Here is a 14,088-nt window from a genome sequence, read left to right as displayed (position 1 = left end):
TCCAGGGTTAAACTACAAATCCACATCTGTCTCTCAGACACATGATCCCCATGTATTTATGTGGAGTTTTCACCGGTGTTCTCAAGAAAACAGATCTCTGCTTCATTACTGTCACCTGGGCCATGACTCAGGTGTTTTGTGTGAGTCTGAGGTGTGAAACAACCCTTGCTCATCCTCCCCTGACCTTAGCAAGGCCCCAGAGGTGTGGCTTAAAACCACACCTGGGCTTTAAGTAATTTATGCCTCGGTCACATAAGAAATTAATGTTTAATAATTAATTAATTATAAAAGCACCGTGGGCAGGAGGGGAGGAGTAGGTTCTGCCCTGCTCAGGTGAGACCCCCCTGCAGAGCTGCCTCCAGCCCTGGGGGCCCAGCACAGAAGGACATGGAGCTGCTGGAGAGAGTCCAGAGGAGGCACCAAGGGTGGAGCAGCTCTGCTGGGAGGAAAGGCTGGGAGATTGGGGTTGTTCAGCCTGGAGAAGAGAAGCTTTGGGGTGACCTAATTGTGGCCTTCCAGGACCTGAAGGGAGTTACGAGAAAGATGGAGAGAGACTATTTCCAAGAGCCTTGAGTGACAGGACAAGGGGGAATGGTTTCACACTGACAGAGGGCAGGGTTAGATGGGATATTGGGAACAAACTCTTGGCTGTGAGGGTGGGGAGGCCCTGGCACAGGTTGCCCAGAAAAGCTGTGGCTACTCCGTTCCTGGAAGTGTCCAAGGCCAGGTTGGAGCAACCCAGACTAGTGGAAGGTGTTCCTGCCCATGGCAGGGGTTGGAAGTGGATGGGCTTTAAGGTCCATTCCCACCCAAACCATTCCATGATTACCTAAAGCCCCACATGCTCTCTAATCTTCTGTGCTTCTGATTTAAGTTGAAAACATCCTCTGGGCAGGGCGGCTGTTCTGAGACACGGAGCTGTTCGGGAGCAACTTCACAACCGTATTCGTTCCAGTTTGGGCCGGGAGCTCCGCGTCCCCCCCAGCTCGGCCCCGACCCTGCTCCTGCTCCCGATCCCGATCCCGCACCTTCCCCCTCTCGCCAACAGGGGGCGCCGCCGCCCCCCGCGCGCGCCCCCGCGAGCCCCCGCCGTTCCCCTGCCGCGATTGGCCGGGCCGCGCGAGGCGCGCGGCGCGATTGGCTGCCCGCCACCGGCCCGGCCTATATAAGGGGAGCGCGGGGGGGCGTGCCCGCAGTCCGCGGGCGCTGCGGGCGGGGGCTGAGCGGACCAAGATGGCGGCGGCGCGGGCCGTGTGCGTGATGCGCGGAGAGGGGCCCGTGCAGGGCGTCATCCACTTCGAGCAGCAGGTGAGGGACGGCGCGGGCACCGAGCCTCCCCCCGGGAGGCTGAGACACTGCCTGCGCCTCTATGCGCCCCCCGGGGGCCGGCGGGAGCTGCGGTTCCAAATGGCCGCGGCCCTCGGGAGCTGCGCCGTCGCCTCTGGGAGGCGGGGGAGCGGCTGCGGGGTCATCTGCCCTTCCCAGGGGAAGCACGGGATCGTTCTGGAAGGCACGGCCAGATAACGGGCGCCGCTTGTGCTCGGTGATAAATAACGGAAGGATGCATTAGAGGTGGATAAATAAATTCAAACGCTCTGTGCAAGGCGGTGCTGGGCTTGTGGAGGAGCCTGCAGGGCTTCCTGTCACCTTGGCTTGACACAGAGCCGTGTAATGCCAAAGTCCTTGTGGTGACGATAAATCCTTTCCTTTCAAGGGTGATGGACCGGTGAAAGTTACTGGAAAAATCACCGGATTGGCTGATGGAGAGCACGGCTTCCACGTCCATGAATTCGGGGACAACACAAACGGTAAGGTGTCCATCCACGGCTGGAGTGTGGGTGCTCAGCTTCAGAGAGCTTCCTGCAGTGTTGGAGCAGGACTCGGGTCTGGCAGCTGCAAATCTGTGTTAAGAAATCTATGGCGTTTCCCAAGGAAGTGTAATACTCTGAACGTGTTGAGGCTGGTGGTCAAGGTCTGCCATCCCAAGCAGTCGCCTGGAGGGTTGGATACCCCGACGTTAAGAAATAAGAAAGCTCCCGGGTGAGCCCAGGGAGCTCTGGAACGAGCAGTTGTACTTAATTGGACTTCTAAGTCCGCAGCGGGTGATTTACTCCCAGAGGATTAGCGGGACATGCAACAGGAGAGCAGCTGCTCCCTGATGGGTCCCTGGGAGCAGCAGGTTTGCCCTGACGGATCCCTGTGCTGTGTTCCAGGGTGCACCAGTGCCGGCCCTCACTTCAACCCTGAGCGCAAACAGCACGGGGCCCCCAGCGACGCCGAGAGGTGAGTGCAGGGCTGGGCGGGGACAGCCCAGGGACACCCTGGCAATCCTGCAGGATGTGTAAGGTCACCTCACTGGGGCTGTGCTCACTGTACAGCAGTTTGTTTGACACGTGGGCTCCCTGAGTGTGGGGTAAAATATCATCTTCGGGATGTGCCGGTGTTTTTTGTCGTGGCTTGGGAGGAGGGGACAGTGAGGGCCTGTGCTCCTGCCGGGTATCTCTGTGCTTCAGTGGGATGGAAGACCTTGTTCCTCCCCTGGGAGCAGTTCCAACAGTCCAGTTCCCCTTGGGAGCCCTTGGACACCTGAGGAGCTGGTGTACCTGTGCTTGCTGGGGCAGCACAGGAGCTGCAGGGGAGCAGAGCTGGGAGCAGGGTTAAACCTAAAGCCTGGCCTTGCACAGAGAGGGTCTGGGATAGCATTAGAACCAGCTGGGCATCGGGACCAGCCTGGGCTCTGTCCGTGAGTGCTCCCTGTGTGGCTGATGAATCCCACCTGGGCGATGGATCGCTGCCGGCCAGGCGGAGCTGGGAGCTGGCTGTGGGCCAGCTCCTGCATGACACAGCATGAAATGGTGTGTCAGGGCCTGGCAGCCACTGCTCGGGGCTAAAGGTTGGGACTGCATGGACATTGAGGCTTTGGCAGGCTTGGTTTTGGCAAATCCTGCTCCTGCTGTGCCCTGCCTGCTCCCACCAGGGCAGCTGTGGGTGGCAGGATCCCTTAGGAGGGTGCAAGGACTTTTATCAGTGTCCAGTTGAAACAATTGGACTGAAGCTTCCTGGAAACTTAAATCAAGCAAATTCCTAAAGGGAAAGCTGCCCTTGACCTGATTTTATAGGACTTGGTTAAAAATGGGGAGTTTGTGCTGTGTAAGAAGCTGGTGCTCAGCACCTGCCTGGCTGAGCTGCACGGAATGTTTCAGGAATGTGTTGGTATTCCAGGTTCTGAGTCTGGCAGAACATGATCAGCTGTGTTTTGAGTGAGTGTTTTGCTTGGGGCGGGTGTGCAGGACATAACAGCATCCTGGAATGCCCAGAAGTCCCGTGAAAACTCCACTGCTCGAGGCACAGTTCTCTAGGAAGCCCGGGCGGAGACGTAGCTGTGATAGAAGCTGTGTGGGAGAGCAGGATGCCAAGTGATGGGGCAATGCCAAACTGGATTCATCATCCCTACTTCTGGCTGGAACTGAGCACCTCCTGTGTCCCCTTTGACCTGTTTCCTGACAAACTGCTCTTCCTAATCCTATTTAAACCTAAAGCCTGTAGAATAGCTGATCTGTGATGGGCATTAAGAGCTCTTAGGAACAGTGGCAGTGTTCCACCAAACCTGGTCTGTGCAGGAAAGGTTAATCTGTGGAATTTGAGAGCCTGTGGACAGAGGGTGATGCCATTGGCATGGAGGGGGAGGATTCTGGACACATGTGGCCTGAGTGTAGTAACAATATAAAGTCCCAGCCTTCCCTTGGAAGAGCTTTCAATCCAAGCCCCTTTCCTGAGTCTGTGTGTGTTCTTGTGCAGGCACGTGGGAGACCTGGGCAATGTGACTGCCAAGGGAGGAGTGGCCGAGGTGGAGATCCAGGATTCCGTCATTTCCCTCAGCGGCCCTCACTGCATCATCGGCCGCACCATGGTGGTGAGTGTGGGGGGACTGGTGCTGCTCGAGGGGCACAGGGGGCTCTCTGGGGGTTAATGAGATCCCAGTTTCCTGCTGGCCTTCCAGGGATGTCCCTCTCCCCTTAGCTTTGCCCCTTCCAGCTGTGGGTGACTGAAGGAACTGGTCTGTGGAGGGAATTGGCACAAGTGCTGTCACTGGAAGGTGTGGAAACAGGCGCCTGAGGACACTGGAAGGAAAGTCCAGTTGGGAGTTTTTAGCAGGGATATGGGTTTGACATAGTGCAATTAGTGTGTGGTGTGAGACCCTGCTGGGAGCAGTGGAATGTGGGGATTGGGATCTGCAGTAACACAAGTTCTCTTTTAGGTCCACGAGAAGCGGGACGACCTGGGCAGAGGGGGGGACAACGAGAGCAAGCTGACGGGGAACGCGGGGCCCCGCCTGGCCTGTGGGGTGATTGGGATCGCCAAGAGCTAAGTGTGGCACCTGCAGTGCTGCTCCATTGCTGCTCTTGCCCTTCCTCGTGCAAGCCCAAGATTTGTCACTAATCTCCTGCTCCTCTGCATCCCGAGCAGCGCTTAAACCGCTGAGACTGCCGGCGTTTTGTATGATGTACATGGCAATTAAAGTGTCCCTCCTGGAACAGCTCTGTGGTCTCTGCTCACACACCTGCACCAGTCCCTGTCGCATCCCTCACTGGAGCAAATCCCTGCTGTGTGCCAGGGAGGATGGGGGCAGTGCTCACATCCCAGACCCTGGCAAAGAGCAGCAGCCCTGGGGGTGTCAGGGCTGCTTCCTGGTGAAGGTGCAGCATTTGTAGATCTCCAGCCTGTGTAATAAATGTTCTGGGCAGATACACCTGGGTCTGGCTGTCTGTAAACAGGGAACACCCCCGAACCTGCACCTGCTGGGAATAGAAAGGGGGCCTGGGTGGTTAAAGTGCATCCAGCAAGTTGCTTCCAGGTGGTACCCCAGGACCAGCCAGAAGTAACCACTGTATGGAAATGCCAGCTTCCATCACGTTTCTGGGTGTCCCTCTGAAACATTTCAGAGTCTCTCTTAACAGGGAAAATTAATCATTTTAATGAGGACTTGTATCAGTGTGCCTTTATCTTGTACATAAGGATGTTGATGGAAGTAGCAGGTTGCAGTTCTAGATAACCCCATTCCACTGAGGAATGTTACAAAAGGAACTTGGGAGTAGAGCAGGAATACTGTAAAAATACTTTAAACTTACATTGCCTGCTGGTGCCAGACAATTGTGTGAGTCTTCACCTGCCTGTGCCTCTTCCAGAGGGTCACTGTGAGGTTATTCCACAGGCACTGCTGCAGAAGGCAGTAAGGAATTGCTCCACAGGTTTCCTAGGCTCTGCTTTCAGCTCCCTACTGAGGGAAAGGGAGAGAAGGTGAGGTGGGGTTTGTATGAACAGAGCAGCCTCTGCCCCTTTCATTCTTGTCTCCAGCTCTTCAATGCAGTGAGACAAACCCTCCCTCCTTACAGAGCTGAGGCAGCTTTTCCCAAGGCTCAGACCTCAGTGTCTGGTGTTCTCTGGACACAGGAATGTCCCACAGGCCTGGCAGGAAACAACCAGTGAGGACACGAGTTTTAACACATGGAAGTTGAGTTCACTGCAATGTGTAAACAGGTTCTTTCTCTCTTTATTCTGCTATTGCAAGAACATAAAAATAGATGTCCTCTCCCCATCCAGAGCTCCACACTGGCTCTCCCATCCCTCCCTCCCCCAGAGACAATTCCACAGGGTAGCTGAGAAAAAGGACTAAGGAAGCAGCTGCCCTTTCCTTGGGGAAAAACCCCTTTAAAGGTAGAACACACCTACAGAAAGGAAGAAAAAAAAAATCCATTAAATATGCACAGGATTCAAACACATTTCCTATGGTGCTTCTGGAGGGCAGGACTTCCCAAACTGTCTGTGCCCAAAGGATCAGCCACCAGGAAACTGCCCTCATCCAATCTGACACAACCATGGAAGTGCTATGGAGAGGAGGTGGCAGAACTCCAGGAACACCAGGAAACACCCAGCCCAGAGGCACAGCACCAGGGGGGCACAACCTACCTCTGGCAGGGTAAGGAGGGGCCGGCGTTCCCACCCGAGCAGCCCCGATCCCAGAGGAAGCGGCAGAATCCTCGTCCCAGCTCCACTTCAAGAACCAGGTTGGCAATTTACAGCAGGTTGTGGTGCCTCTGAGGTCTCACTTTCCAGCAGCATCAGTGGCTGACAGGTAGAAAAGCCCAGCACACACCTTGGAACAGCAGAGCAGATGTGCCTGAAGGTGTCACTTCTTAAAAAAAGGCAAATCAAGGGCAGCAGGAACCACAGAACCAATCGAGGGGGAGGAAATAAAAAATAAAGCAAAGAATGGACTGCATTGCAAACAAACACTAAACAGTTAACTCTGCAATTAACATCTCAAAACTAACTTTTACCCAGGGTGGTCAAGTATCTCATTAAAATGCAGCAATCTAAAATTCCAGAGGACTGTTACAAATAAAAACTTGCTTCTGTGAATCGCTACACAATCAGGTGGATTTCCTTTCACAAACAGAACCAAACCAGTCTAATTTAGACTCCAGTACAGCATGAACAGTTCCAACTTTAGGCTGTTGAACACTCCTTTTCCACTTCAGTGCAGCGTAGGAAGAATAGCACACGTTAAAAGTTTGTTACGAAAATAGAGTTTATTAAAAACACATCCCTATTGTTTTTGAGGAGCTTTCACCGTTACCTTTTTCTTAAATTAAAAACAAAATAGAAAGCACTTCTACTTCTGATTCGTAAACTTTTTAAAGTCAAAACTTTAAAAAAGTTACAGCAAAAACGGGTAATATTTAATCATCTCTTCAGTATTTATGTTATGCTGTGGCTATTTTTAAATAGGAGGGGAAGCAATCAAATTGCTGGCGGGGCCCCTGCGCTGGGCAGGGCCGGGGGCGGCAGCGGATTTACAGCACTGTACAACTAAAGCTCGACACTCCGACCCAGGCTGGGCAGGGCCCGGGCTCAGCGCGGAGCCTCCGCCACGGCGCCCGTGTCCTTGTCCGCCTGTTCCAGGGATGAGGTAGCCTCGGGTGCCGACTCTTCCGCAGGTTTCGCACCCGCAGGTTCGGACTCTCCCGCCGCGAGTTCTGAAACAATGTCTGCGTCGGCCGCTTTGCCGCCGTGGGACTCGTGGTTTTTGTCGCCCTCCGCCCTGTCTGTCACCTCCGGCTTTTCCTTGCCGCGGCCTTCTTCCTTGTCTCTGCGCGACTCCCGGTCTCTGGAATCCCTCTCCCTGTCTCGGTGGCCGCTGGAGCGCCTGTTCCTGTCCTCCGAGTCCCTGTGCCTGTCGCGCTCGGGGCTGCGCCGGCCCCAGTCGCGCCGCTCGCGGTTCCCGAGGCGCTCGTGCTCCCGGTCGTCCCCACGGTTCCCGTAGCGCTCACGCTCGTTATCTACCCGGTTCCCAAACGACCTCCTTCCGAACCTCTCCTGGTCTCTGTTGGGGGTGAACGTCTGCCTGTCGTTCCTGAACTGGCGCCCGTCCCTGTTCTCCTCGGGTCCGCCCGGGCCCCCGCTGCCCGGGACCCCCCCGGGCCTCACAAAGTGCCCCGGCGGGGGGAAGGGGGTTTTCATTCCGTGGGGGGGAGGCATCCCAAAGCCCCCCGGCCCCGGCGGGGGCCCCCTGTGCATCATGTGGGGGGGCATGTGGCGCGGTGGCATCAGCGGGAAGCGCGGCAGCGGCGGGGGCGGCATTCCCGGCGGCCGCTGGAGCGGGATCAGCCCGGGCCGGGCGCCCAGGAGCCCGGTGGATGGAGTCTGGAGCCCGACCACGGGGGCTGGAGGGGGCGGTGCCACGCCCTGGGTGCCTGCAAGGAACACACAAGGGACAGTCAGAGCCTGGCAGCAGGGAACACAAGGCATTTCCATAGCTCCAAACCCACTCTGCAGTTATCCCAGGAAAAGAGCGCACGAGAACTTGGAGCGGAGCTTCCTGCGCCGCCCAGGTGCAAACACACCTCTGTGTGCTGCTGAAGGGAAGATGGGGCAATGGCAGGAACTCATCCCTGATCCCAAAGGCCTCCTGTGCCCTGCTGCAGGTCAGAGAACCCCCTCAGCCCCAGCTCAGCCTCTCACCTCCTCTGACTGCAGCCAGAGCCCCTTCCTGGTACAAAATATATATATTATAATATATAAAAGGAAATGCAGCAGGTAATTAATTTCTAGATTCTTTTTTTCGAAATACAATCCTTCATCCTTTACAGCACATACCCAACACCAACTGTTTTCTGTTTTAATTCCTGGACTCTTTTGTTTTTAGCACGTTCTTCGCAAGATGACAAAAAATTACCCTCTCCAAACATCTTGCTGGAGAAAGCTCAGCCCAAAGCTCGCTGACACCAACAGGAGGAGCCAGAATGGAGGAAGAGGGAGGAATTCTGAGCTCCACCTGAGGCCTTCCCAGGAACACACTGCACCTTCCTGCTCCATGTGCTCCTGCCCTGCAAACACGGTCCCTGCCTGGGGCGTGTGGTGTTCCTGTATCAGTCTGTTGGGACTGTAATGTTTTCACATACATGAATAAAAATGAAAGTTAGAAACAGATGTTACGCTAACTTTTGTAGCTCCTGCCCCAGTAGAACCAGAATGTGGAATAGCTGTGGAAAGTAATGCTGGAATTAGAGACTTGGCAGTGCCAGCAGTGAAAACTGCACTTTCCCCTCTTCCTTTTTAACTCTAAAATGCAGAGCCCTCCCTCCTCCCATTCGTCACCAGGTCTGTAATCACTGAGCTGAAACTCCTCCCATGACAGAACTGTGGATCTGACAAGCCAAGACACAAGGCTAATGATGTCTCCCAGGAATTCTGAGGTTTGGGGATGTTCTTGTTGAAAAAAACCATCTTTTGATCTGCCACAGAAGATTAAAAATAAGGCAGAACAATAACTGAGAACTACTGAGCTGAAGAGGACAAGCCTATGCTTCTGCTTCGAAGCAGCAGAGCAGACATGGACTACAACAGCATGAACATGAGGCAAGAGAGAAAAGTTTCACATTTAATAAGTACAAGTAATTTAATTGCTCCACAAACTGCAGCACTGAAGCAGCATAATGGTACCTGGAACTCCCCCTCTTTCACTCTGAACACTCTTTAAATATCAGCCCCCTTCAATGTCAAGGCTAAATCAGCTGTAGAAGCACGACCAGAGTTTCCTCACCAAATAAAAACTTGCAGAACTGTCCAGAAACACACCCTTGTTTACTGAAAATGCTCAGGAAAATTCATGGTACAGACACACGTGGTGACAGGTCTGAGAAAATTTAAAGCCCTTTGTTGTGTCATGCAGAGAAAGGCAGTAAATAACACTGGTTTCCCACACTGGGTAAGAACTCCTTGAGCCCTGAGACAGACCCTGAGGTGATTTACTGACCAGCTTCTCGTAGTCAAGACAGAAACCTCATCCCTTTTACCTGCTCTTCTGTGTTGTTTTGGATGTGTAAAACCACACACTGCCTTCACAACTCACGTTATTTATAACTGTGACTGGTGCTGCCCAGTTACAGGCCCTCAGACCTTGCACTGTGTGTGCTCAGGAGGGGGCAGGACTGAGATAGGAAAACCCATCCCAAACCAGAGGGTGGTTGCAGAGTCACAGCTGAAATAACTCACCATCAATCCCAACACTTTGTAACAGCCACACTCAGAGGGGCTCAGAAAATGTTGTATCTGTTTTATGATTTAATGCAGATTACACTTGAGAACAAGCCAGCGAGGGAACAAAGACTTAATGACTGAGCTTGCACTACCAGGAAATGAATGCCAAGTTCAGTGGGAACTCCAGGATAACTAAGCTTTGATTACATGTCATTATCCTGGTAGGAATTTGGGTAAAAAGACCCTACGAACTGCAATAGGTTGTATTTCGCCCGGATCACAGAATCTGAATATTCCAAACACTGCATCTACAGTTTGTTACTGGCCCAAGTTAAAATATTTGCTCAGCACCAAGAACACGTTGTCCACTCCAAAAGGATTTAAAAGCTGTTGTTTCCTGCAACAGGCACATGTAAAAGGAGCCTAAAAATACCTGCTCTGCAGGTCGTTGAAAACTCCCTGAGTGCTCACTCCCTGAGCCATCACAGCCTGGAGTGTGTTGTTCTGATGAACAACAGGGAGGTGTAACAGCAGTGAGTGTGATCAAGGATAAACTAAATTACAACAACCTGAGGGTGCTTTTTAGAAAAAGGCACAAAAAATCCAGACCCAATGTCCACAAGGGATCACTCCCCTGAAGCACAACCATGTCCTTGCTGGAAATGATGAAGGAATTACATTGAAGGCACAAAGGAAATCAGTGGAGATGAGACAGAACTTATAAGAGAAACTGTATGAAATGTTAATCCATTTAGAATTACTTTGTAACATGTCTTCCATATAAAAACTGAACAGAAAGAAGCTTCATTCTGGAGTTACAAAAGTTATTAAAGAGCTCCTGTGTGTTGTACAGGTTACAGAAGGTGATCCCAAGCAAGGAGAAGTTTAGATCTCTCTGACAGTCTCTTCCCAGCCACCTCCATCCCCTGAGCTTGGCCTGCTGCAGGTCATCCATGCATCCATTCAATGCAGGAGGAATCAAAGTGCTTTTAAGGAGAGTTTAATTTGTGCCAACTTACTGAGTGGTTCAAAAAAGCCAAGATAGCTGATATTAATCTTTTCTCTTAAATCACATCACATTATAACGTTTCTTCTGGTTTCCTTGTATCTTGTATCAGACTGTGAGCAGTCCCCACAACTCCAGAATATCAGGATGGAAGGGTTTTATGTAACCCCTTGATTATAAATAACTTCTTGAAATAAGACACCCATCAACATCCAATGCTACTGCTTAAGCAAACACACAGATCTCAGCCACTACTCCAGCACTGCTCTGTGAGCTCAGAAAACCTGAGCCTGAACATTGAGAGAAGTCACTCTGATCACATGCACTTTACTTGCCTCAACCACTCAGAGAACAAGTTCACAAAAAAAAAAAAAACAAAGGCAAGTTCTTGACTTCCAGATTTCTCAAATTCAGCTTCCTGGGATTTGTAAGAATAAAAAGCAGCTGCTGCCCAAGGAACCAATGTGGGTGTCTAATTTAATTCAATCTTCAGGTTGTAAAACCTTTTTATTACATGTGCAGCACTACAGCAAAGGGCAGAGGAACTTCATACATTCCACAGCCTTGGAATAAGAAATTCAGGTTCTGCTGTACAAGACACAGTCCCACAAAACTCCAAAATTCTGGTAGTGCTGTGCTGCCATCACAAAAAGTGCAATTCACCATGAAGGTGTGAGTTTCTGTGTACATTGTAAAGTTCTGGGCAGAAACCCACTGACACAAAATTAACTTTTTCATTCATTTGTTAAGCTGTCATTTAGAGGTCTGAAATGCCATAAATGCAATAATCTCACTAAAATACATAGGTAACAAGTCTTCTGAGGCAATTCTTGACACTGGCCCATCAAAGGCCATCCTAAAGTAAACATTTAGCAGAGCTCTGTACCATTAAACAGTTCACACTCCCTTTCAAAATCTGACCAGGTTTGTACCATACTGGGAAAAGTAATTTATGCAACATACCCAAGCTACTTTGGTTTTGTAATCAAAATACCATTTGGCAATTTAATAATATATTCCTACAAAGGTTTCCAAACCTGTAATACTGCAAGGCTGAATAAAAGCTTTAGGCTTTCTGTTTTATTAAAACAATTTATTCCATATATAAAAAAAGTATGTGCCACATCCTCACAGATTTAAAAAAATACACTAAAAATAGTTAATAAGTTAATTTTATACATGTAATAGTTGAGTCTAAAACCTGGTTCATATGTCAGATGTGTTGTTTAAAGTTCATTTTCTATCCTAAATAAACATCCACTTGCTTAAAGTAGACAGCATTTTAATTTGTAACTTAAACATTACAGCTTTGTTTCTTCAGAAAATATCTTCAATAATAAATGAAACTGCTTCTTCTGTGCAAAATCAAGCCTCTAAAAGTGATTTCAAAGCCAACAGAAGGGCAGAAGTTTCAAGAAGTTGAGAAAAACGTGCTTCCTTTCCCCTGGAGTCTAAGTCAGCAGCAAAATCAAAATGGTATTTTAAATTTAGGGAACAATGAAGTGCAGAACTTACACAAGAGAGCACTTACCAAGGAGTGGGACAGCCTGGGTGACAGGAGCAGGGACATTAGTAGGTGCTACAGGAGGTGGAACAGTCCCATAGATTTTGGAACTATCGGTGGTTTCAGCATTCCCTCTGCCTCCAGAAACTACTGGGATGGGATTTCCTACAGACGACTCCTTTGTAGTGTCCTCACTCCCACCCGTTGCTGTAGCTGAGGAACAAGGCATGGACACATTAACCACCAGCAGCACTTCCTGCTGCACAACCCCTGCCTCCCACAGGGCTCCAGCACTTACAGTTTGGGATGTTCACTGCCGGAGTGTGCGGGACAGACACCGGAGGGGTTATCGGTGGGGGCGGCCCAGGAGGAAGGAAGCCTACAAAATACAGATGCCCCCTGAGTGCCCCTTTGGCACAACACCCCAGTGCAGCTGGGTCTGTGCTCTGGGGTCAGCAGGGCACAGGGTGAATGAAGCACCCCCCACGTACCTGGGGGTAAATGCAGAGGGTTGAATCCAGGCCGTAAGAACGGGGGCGGCGGCGGGGGCGGCACCCCGGGAGCAAATCCAGGAGGGGGGATTCCTAAAGGGGCTGTGAAAGCAGGTGGTTGGAGTGCACCAACCACAGGAGGCCCCGAGGGATGTGGTGGAACCTAAGGAAAAAGCAAGGGGAAAAACGTGTTACCCCAAGACTGAATGGGTGATTCCCTGTCCCACCGGGATCTCTGCTTTGCTCAGCACAACAGGAACATTTAAACAACCTACAATTGCTCTGCAGCAAGTGAGGCTTGTGTAAGAGACCTAATTAGCACTCAAAGAACTCCTACCACTCACGAGATCAACACCAATCTTGTTTGCCTTTATAATTAGAGAAAAATTCTTCTCTGTGGTAAATGGGTTTTAATGTATGTTGGTGGCTCACCTCCACACACCTTTCACACAGTGGCTGGGATTCATTTCCATCCAGGAGGATCCAATGCAATGCACATGACTTTGGAGCAACTAAAAACCTTTGCTTGTTTCCTTCTTACTACCTGAGTTTATACACTATAATATAGTGATTTTTTCCTTTGTTTTTCTCTTTAATTCTGATTTATATCAAGCTCTGAATTTAAATTAGCTCTGATTTAAATTAAGTCGGTCCTTAGTCTCACATTTATGAGCTTATTACAGAAACTACACTAAATGTGTGGGAATCAAAAGGAAAAAAAATCCAATCAAAAACATGCTCTGCACTTAGAAAGGATTTAATAAAGCAAAGAAGAGCTGTGTGCCCAAGTGACCATAACTGACCACCTCCATGACCAGCAACATTTCAGAACACCAAGACCCCTCATAACTTTTTATTTCTAGAGGAAAGAAGGACAAGCTTTTGCTGTTTTATTCTCAGGACTGAAAGAACCTGCTTCGGGTTCCTTATCAGCGTTACTCAGCCCAGGCACACTAAATCTGTGCTATTACAGTTTGATAATCAAAATGATGATATCAGAAACAGCAAATCTGGGGAGGGATGTAGCAAACTGGGATCAACATGGAAAAAATAACTAGAGGGAGAATTGTTTACTAAGGAGGAGACTGGAATGGAGAAAGGGAGGAGAAAGCACAAGGGAAGGGAAGGTCGGGAAGTGAGAAAAGAATCAGTTGTGGGAATCCTGCAGCAGAAGCTCGTTCTTGACACTTCCTTTTTCAGCATGGGTTTAAGGAAAATAAAAAAAATCACTGCTATTTAATACAGTTAATGGCTACTAAACTTTCTGAAATTATAAGTTTGACTTACTGTTAATTTACTAAATAATAGTTTATAGCACATCAAGAATCATGTGTCAAAACAACCCATAATTCAACATATTATGTTCTCAAATCCCATAATTGGCTAAATTATACATGTCTTCAAATCATTTGAGTTCTTGATCTTCTGTGAGTGCCTGCCACATTGTAGTTCATAAATCACACTTTCTCAAGATGCAAGACAGTTTTATTCATACTCCCTCCCATCTGGGAGAAGGGATACTACTGTTTTAAAAGCAAAGAGAAACT

The 14,088-nt window shown here is 50.0% G+C and overlaps 2 protein-coding genes across 3 annotated transcripts in view; one reads left to right on the top strand and one right to left on the bottom strand.

Annotated features, from left to right (window-relative positions):
* The first annotated feature begins 1,173 nt into the window (after positions 1-1,173).
* SOD1 (superoxide dismutase 1) lies at positions 1,174-4,748 on the top strand. The gene is made up of 5 exons (XM_051779557.1): positions 1,174-1,308; positions 1,715-1,808; positions 2,214-2,283; positions 3,799-3,913; positions 4,259-4,748. The coding sequence occupies exons 1-5, from the start codon at positions 1,234-1,236 to the stop codon at positions 4,367-4,369; spliced, it is 465 nt and encodes a 154-aa protein (XP_051635517.1). The 5' UTR covers positions 1,174-1,233; the 3' UTR covers positions 4,370-4,748.
* A 1,823-nt stretch (positions 4,749-6,571) lies between these two features.
* Positions 6,572-14,088, bottom strand: part of SCAF4 (SR-related CTD associated factor 4) — a 29,890-nt gene continuing 22,373 nt past the window's right edge. For both annotated transcript variants that reach the window (XM_051779495.1, XM_051779497.1), the window contains 4 exons: positions 12,542-12,704; positions 12,349-12,429; positions 12,078-12,263; positions 6,572-7,754 (listed from right to left, as the gene is read on the bottom strand). In XM_051779495.1, the coding sequence (XP_051635455.1) occupies positions 6,913-7,754; positions 12,078-12,263; positions 12,349-12,429; positions 12,542-12,704 (1,272 nt within the window). In that variant the 3' untranslated portion in view covers positions 6,572-6,912. The remainder of the gene's footprint in view (positions 7,755-12,077; positions 12,264-12,348; positions 12,430-12,541; positions 12,705-14,088) is intronic.

Source organism: Manacus candei, unplaced genomic scaffold, assembly GCF_025592945.1.
Source record: "Manacus candei isolate 608988 ecotype Guabito, Panama unplaced genomic scaffold, ASM2559294v1 h1tg000014l, whole genome shotgun sequence".
NCBI lineage: Eukaryota > Metazoa > Chordata > Aves > Passeriformes > Pipridae > Manacus > Manacus candei.
This window is presented reverse-complemented; position numbering and strand designations above follow the sequence as displayed.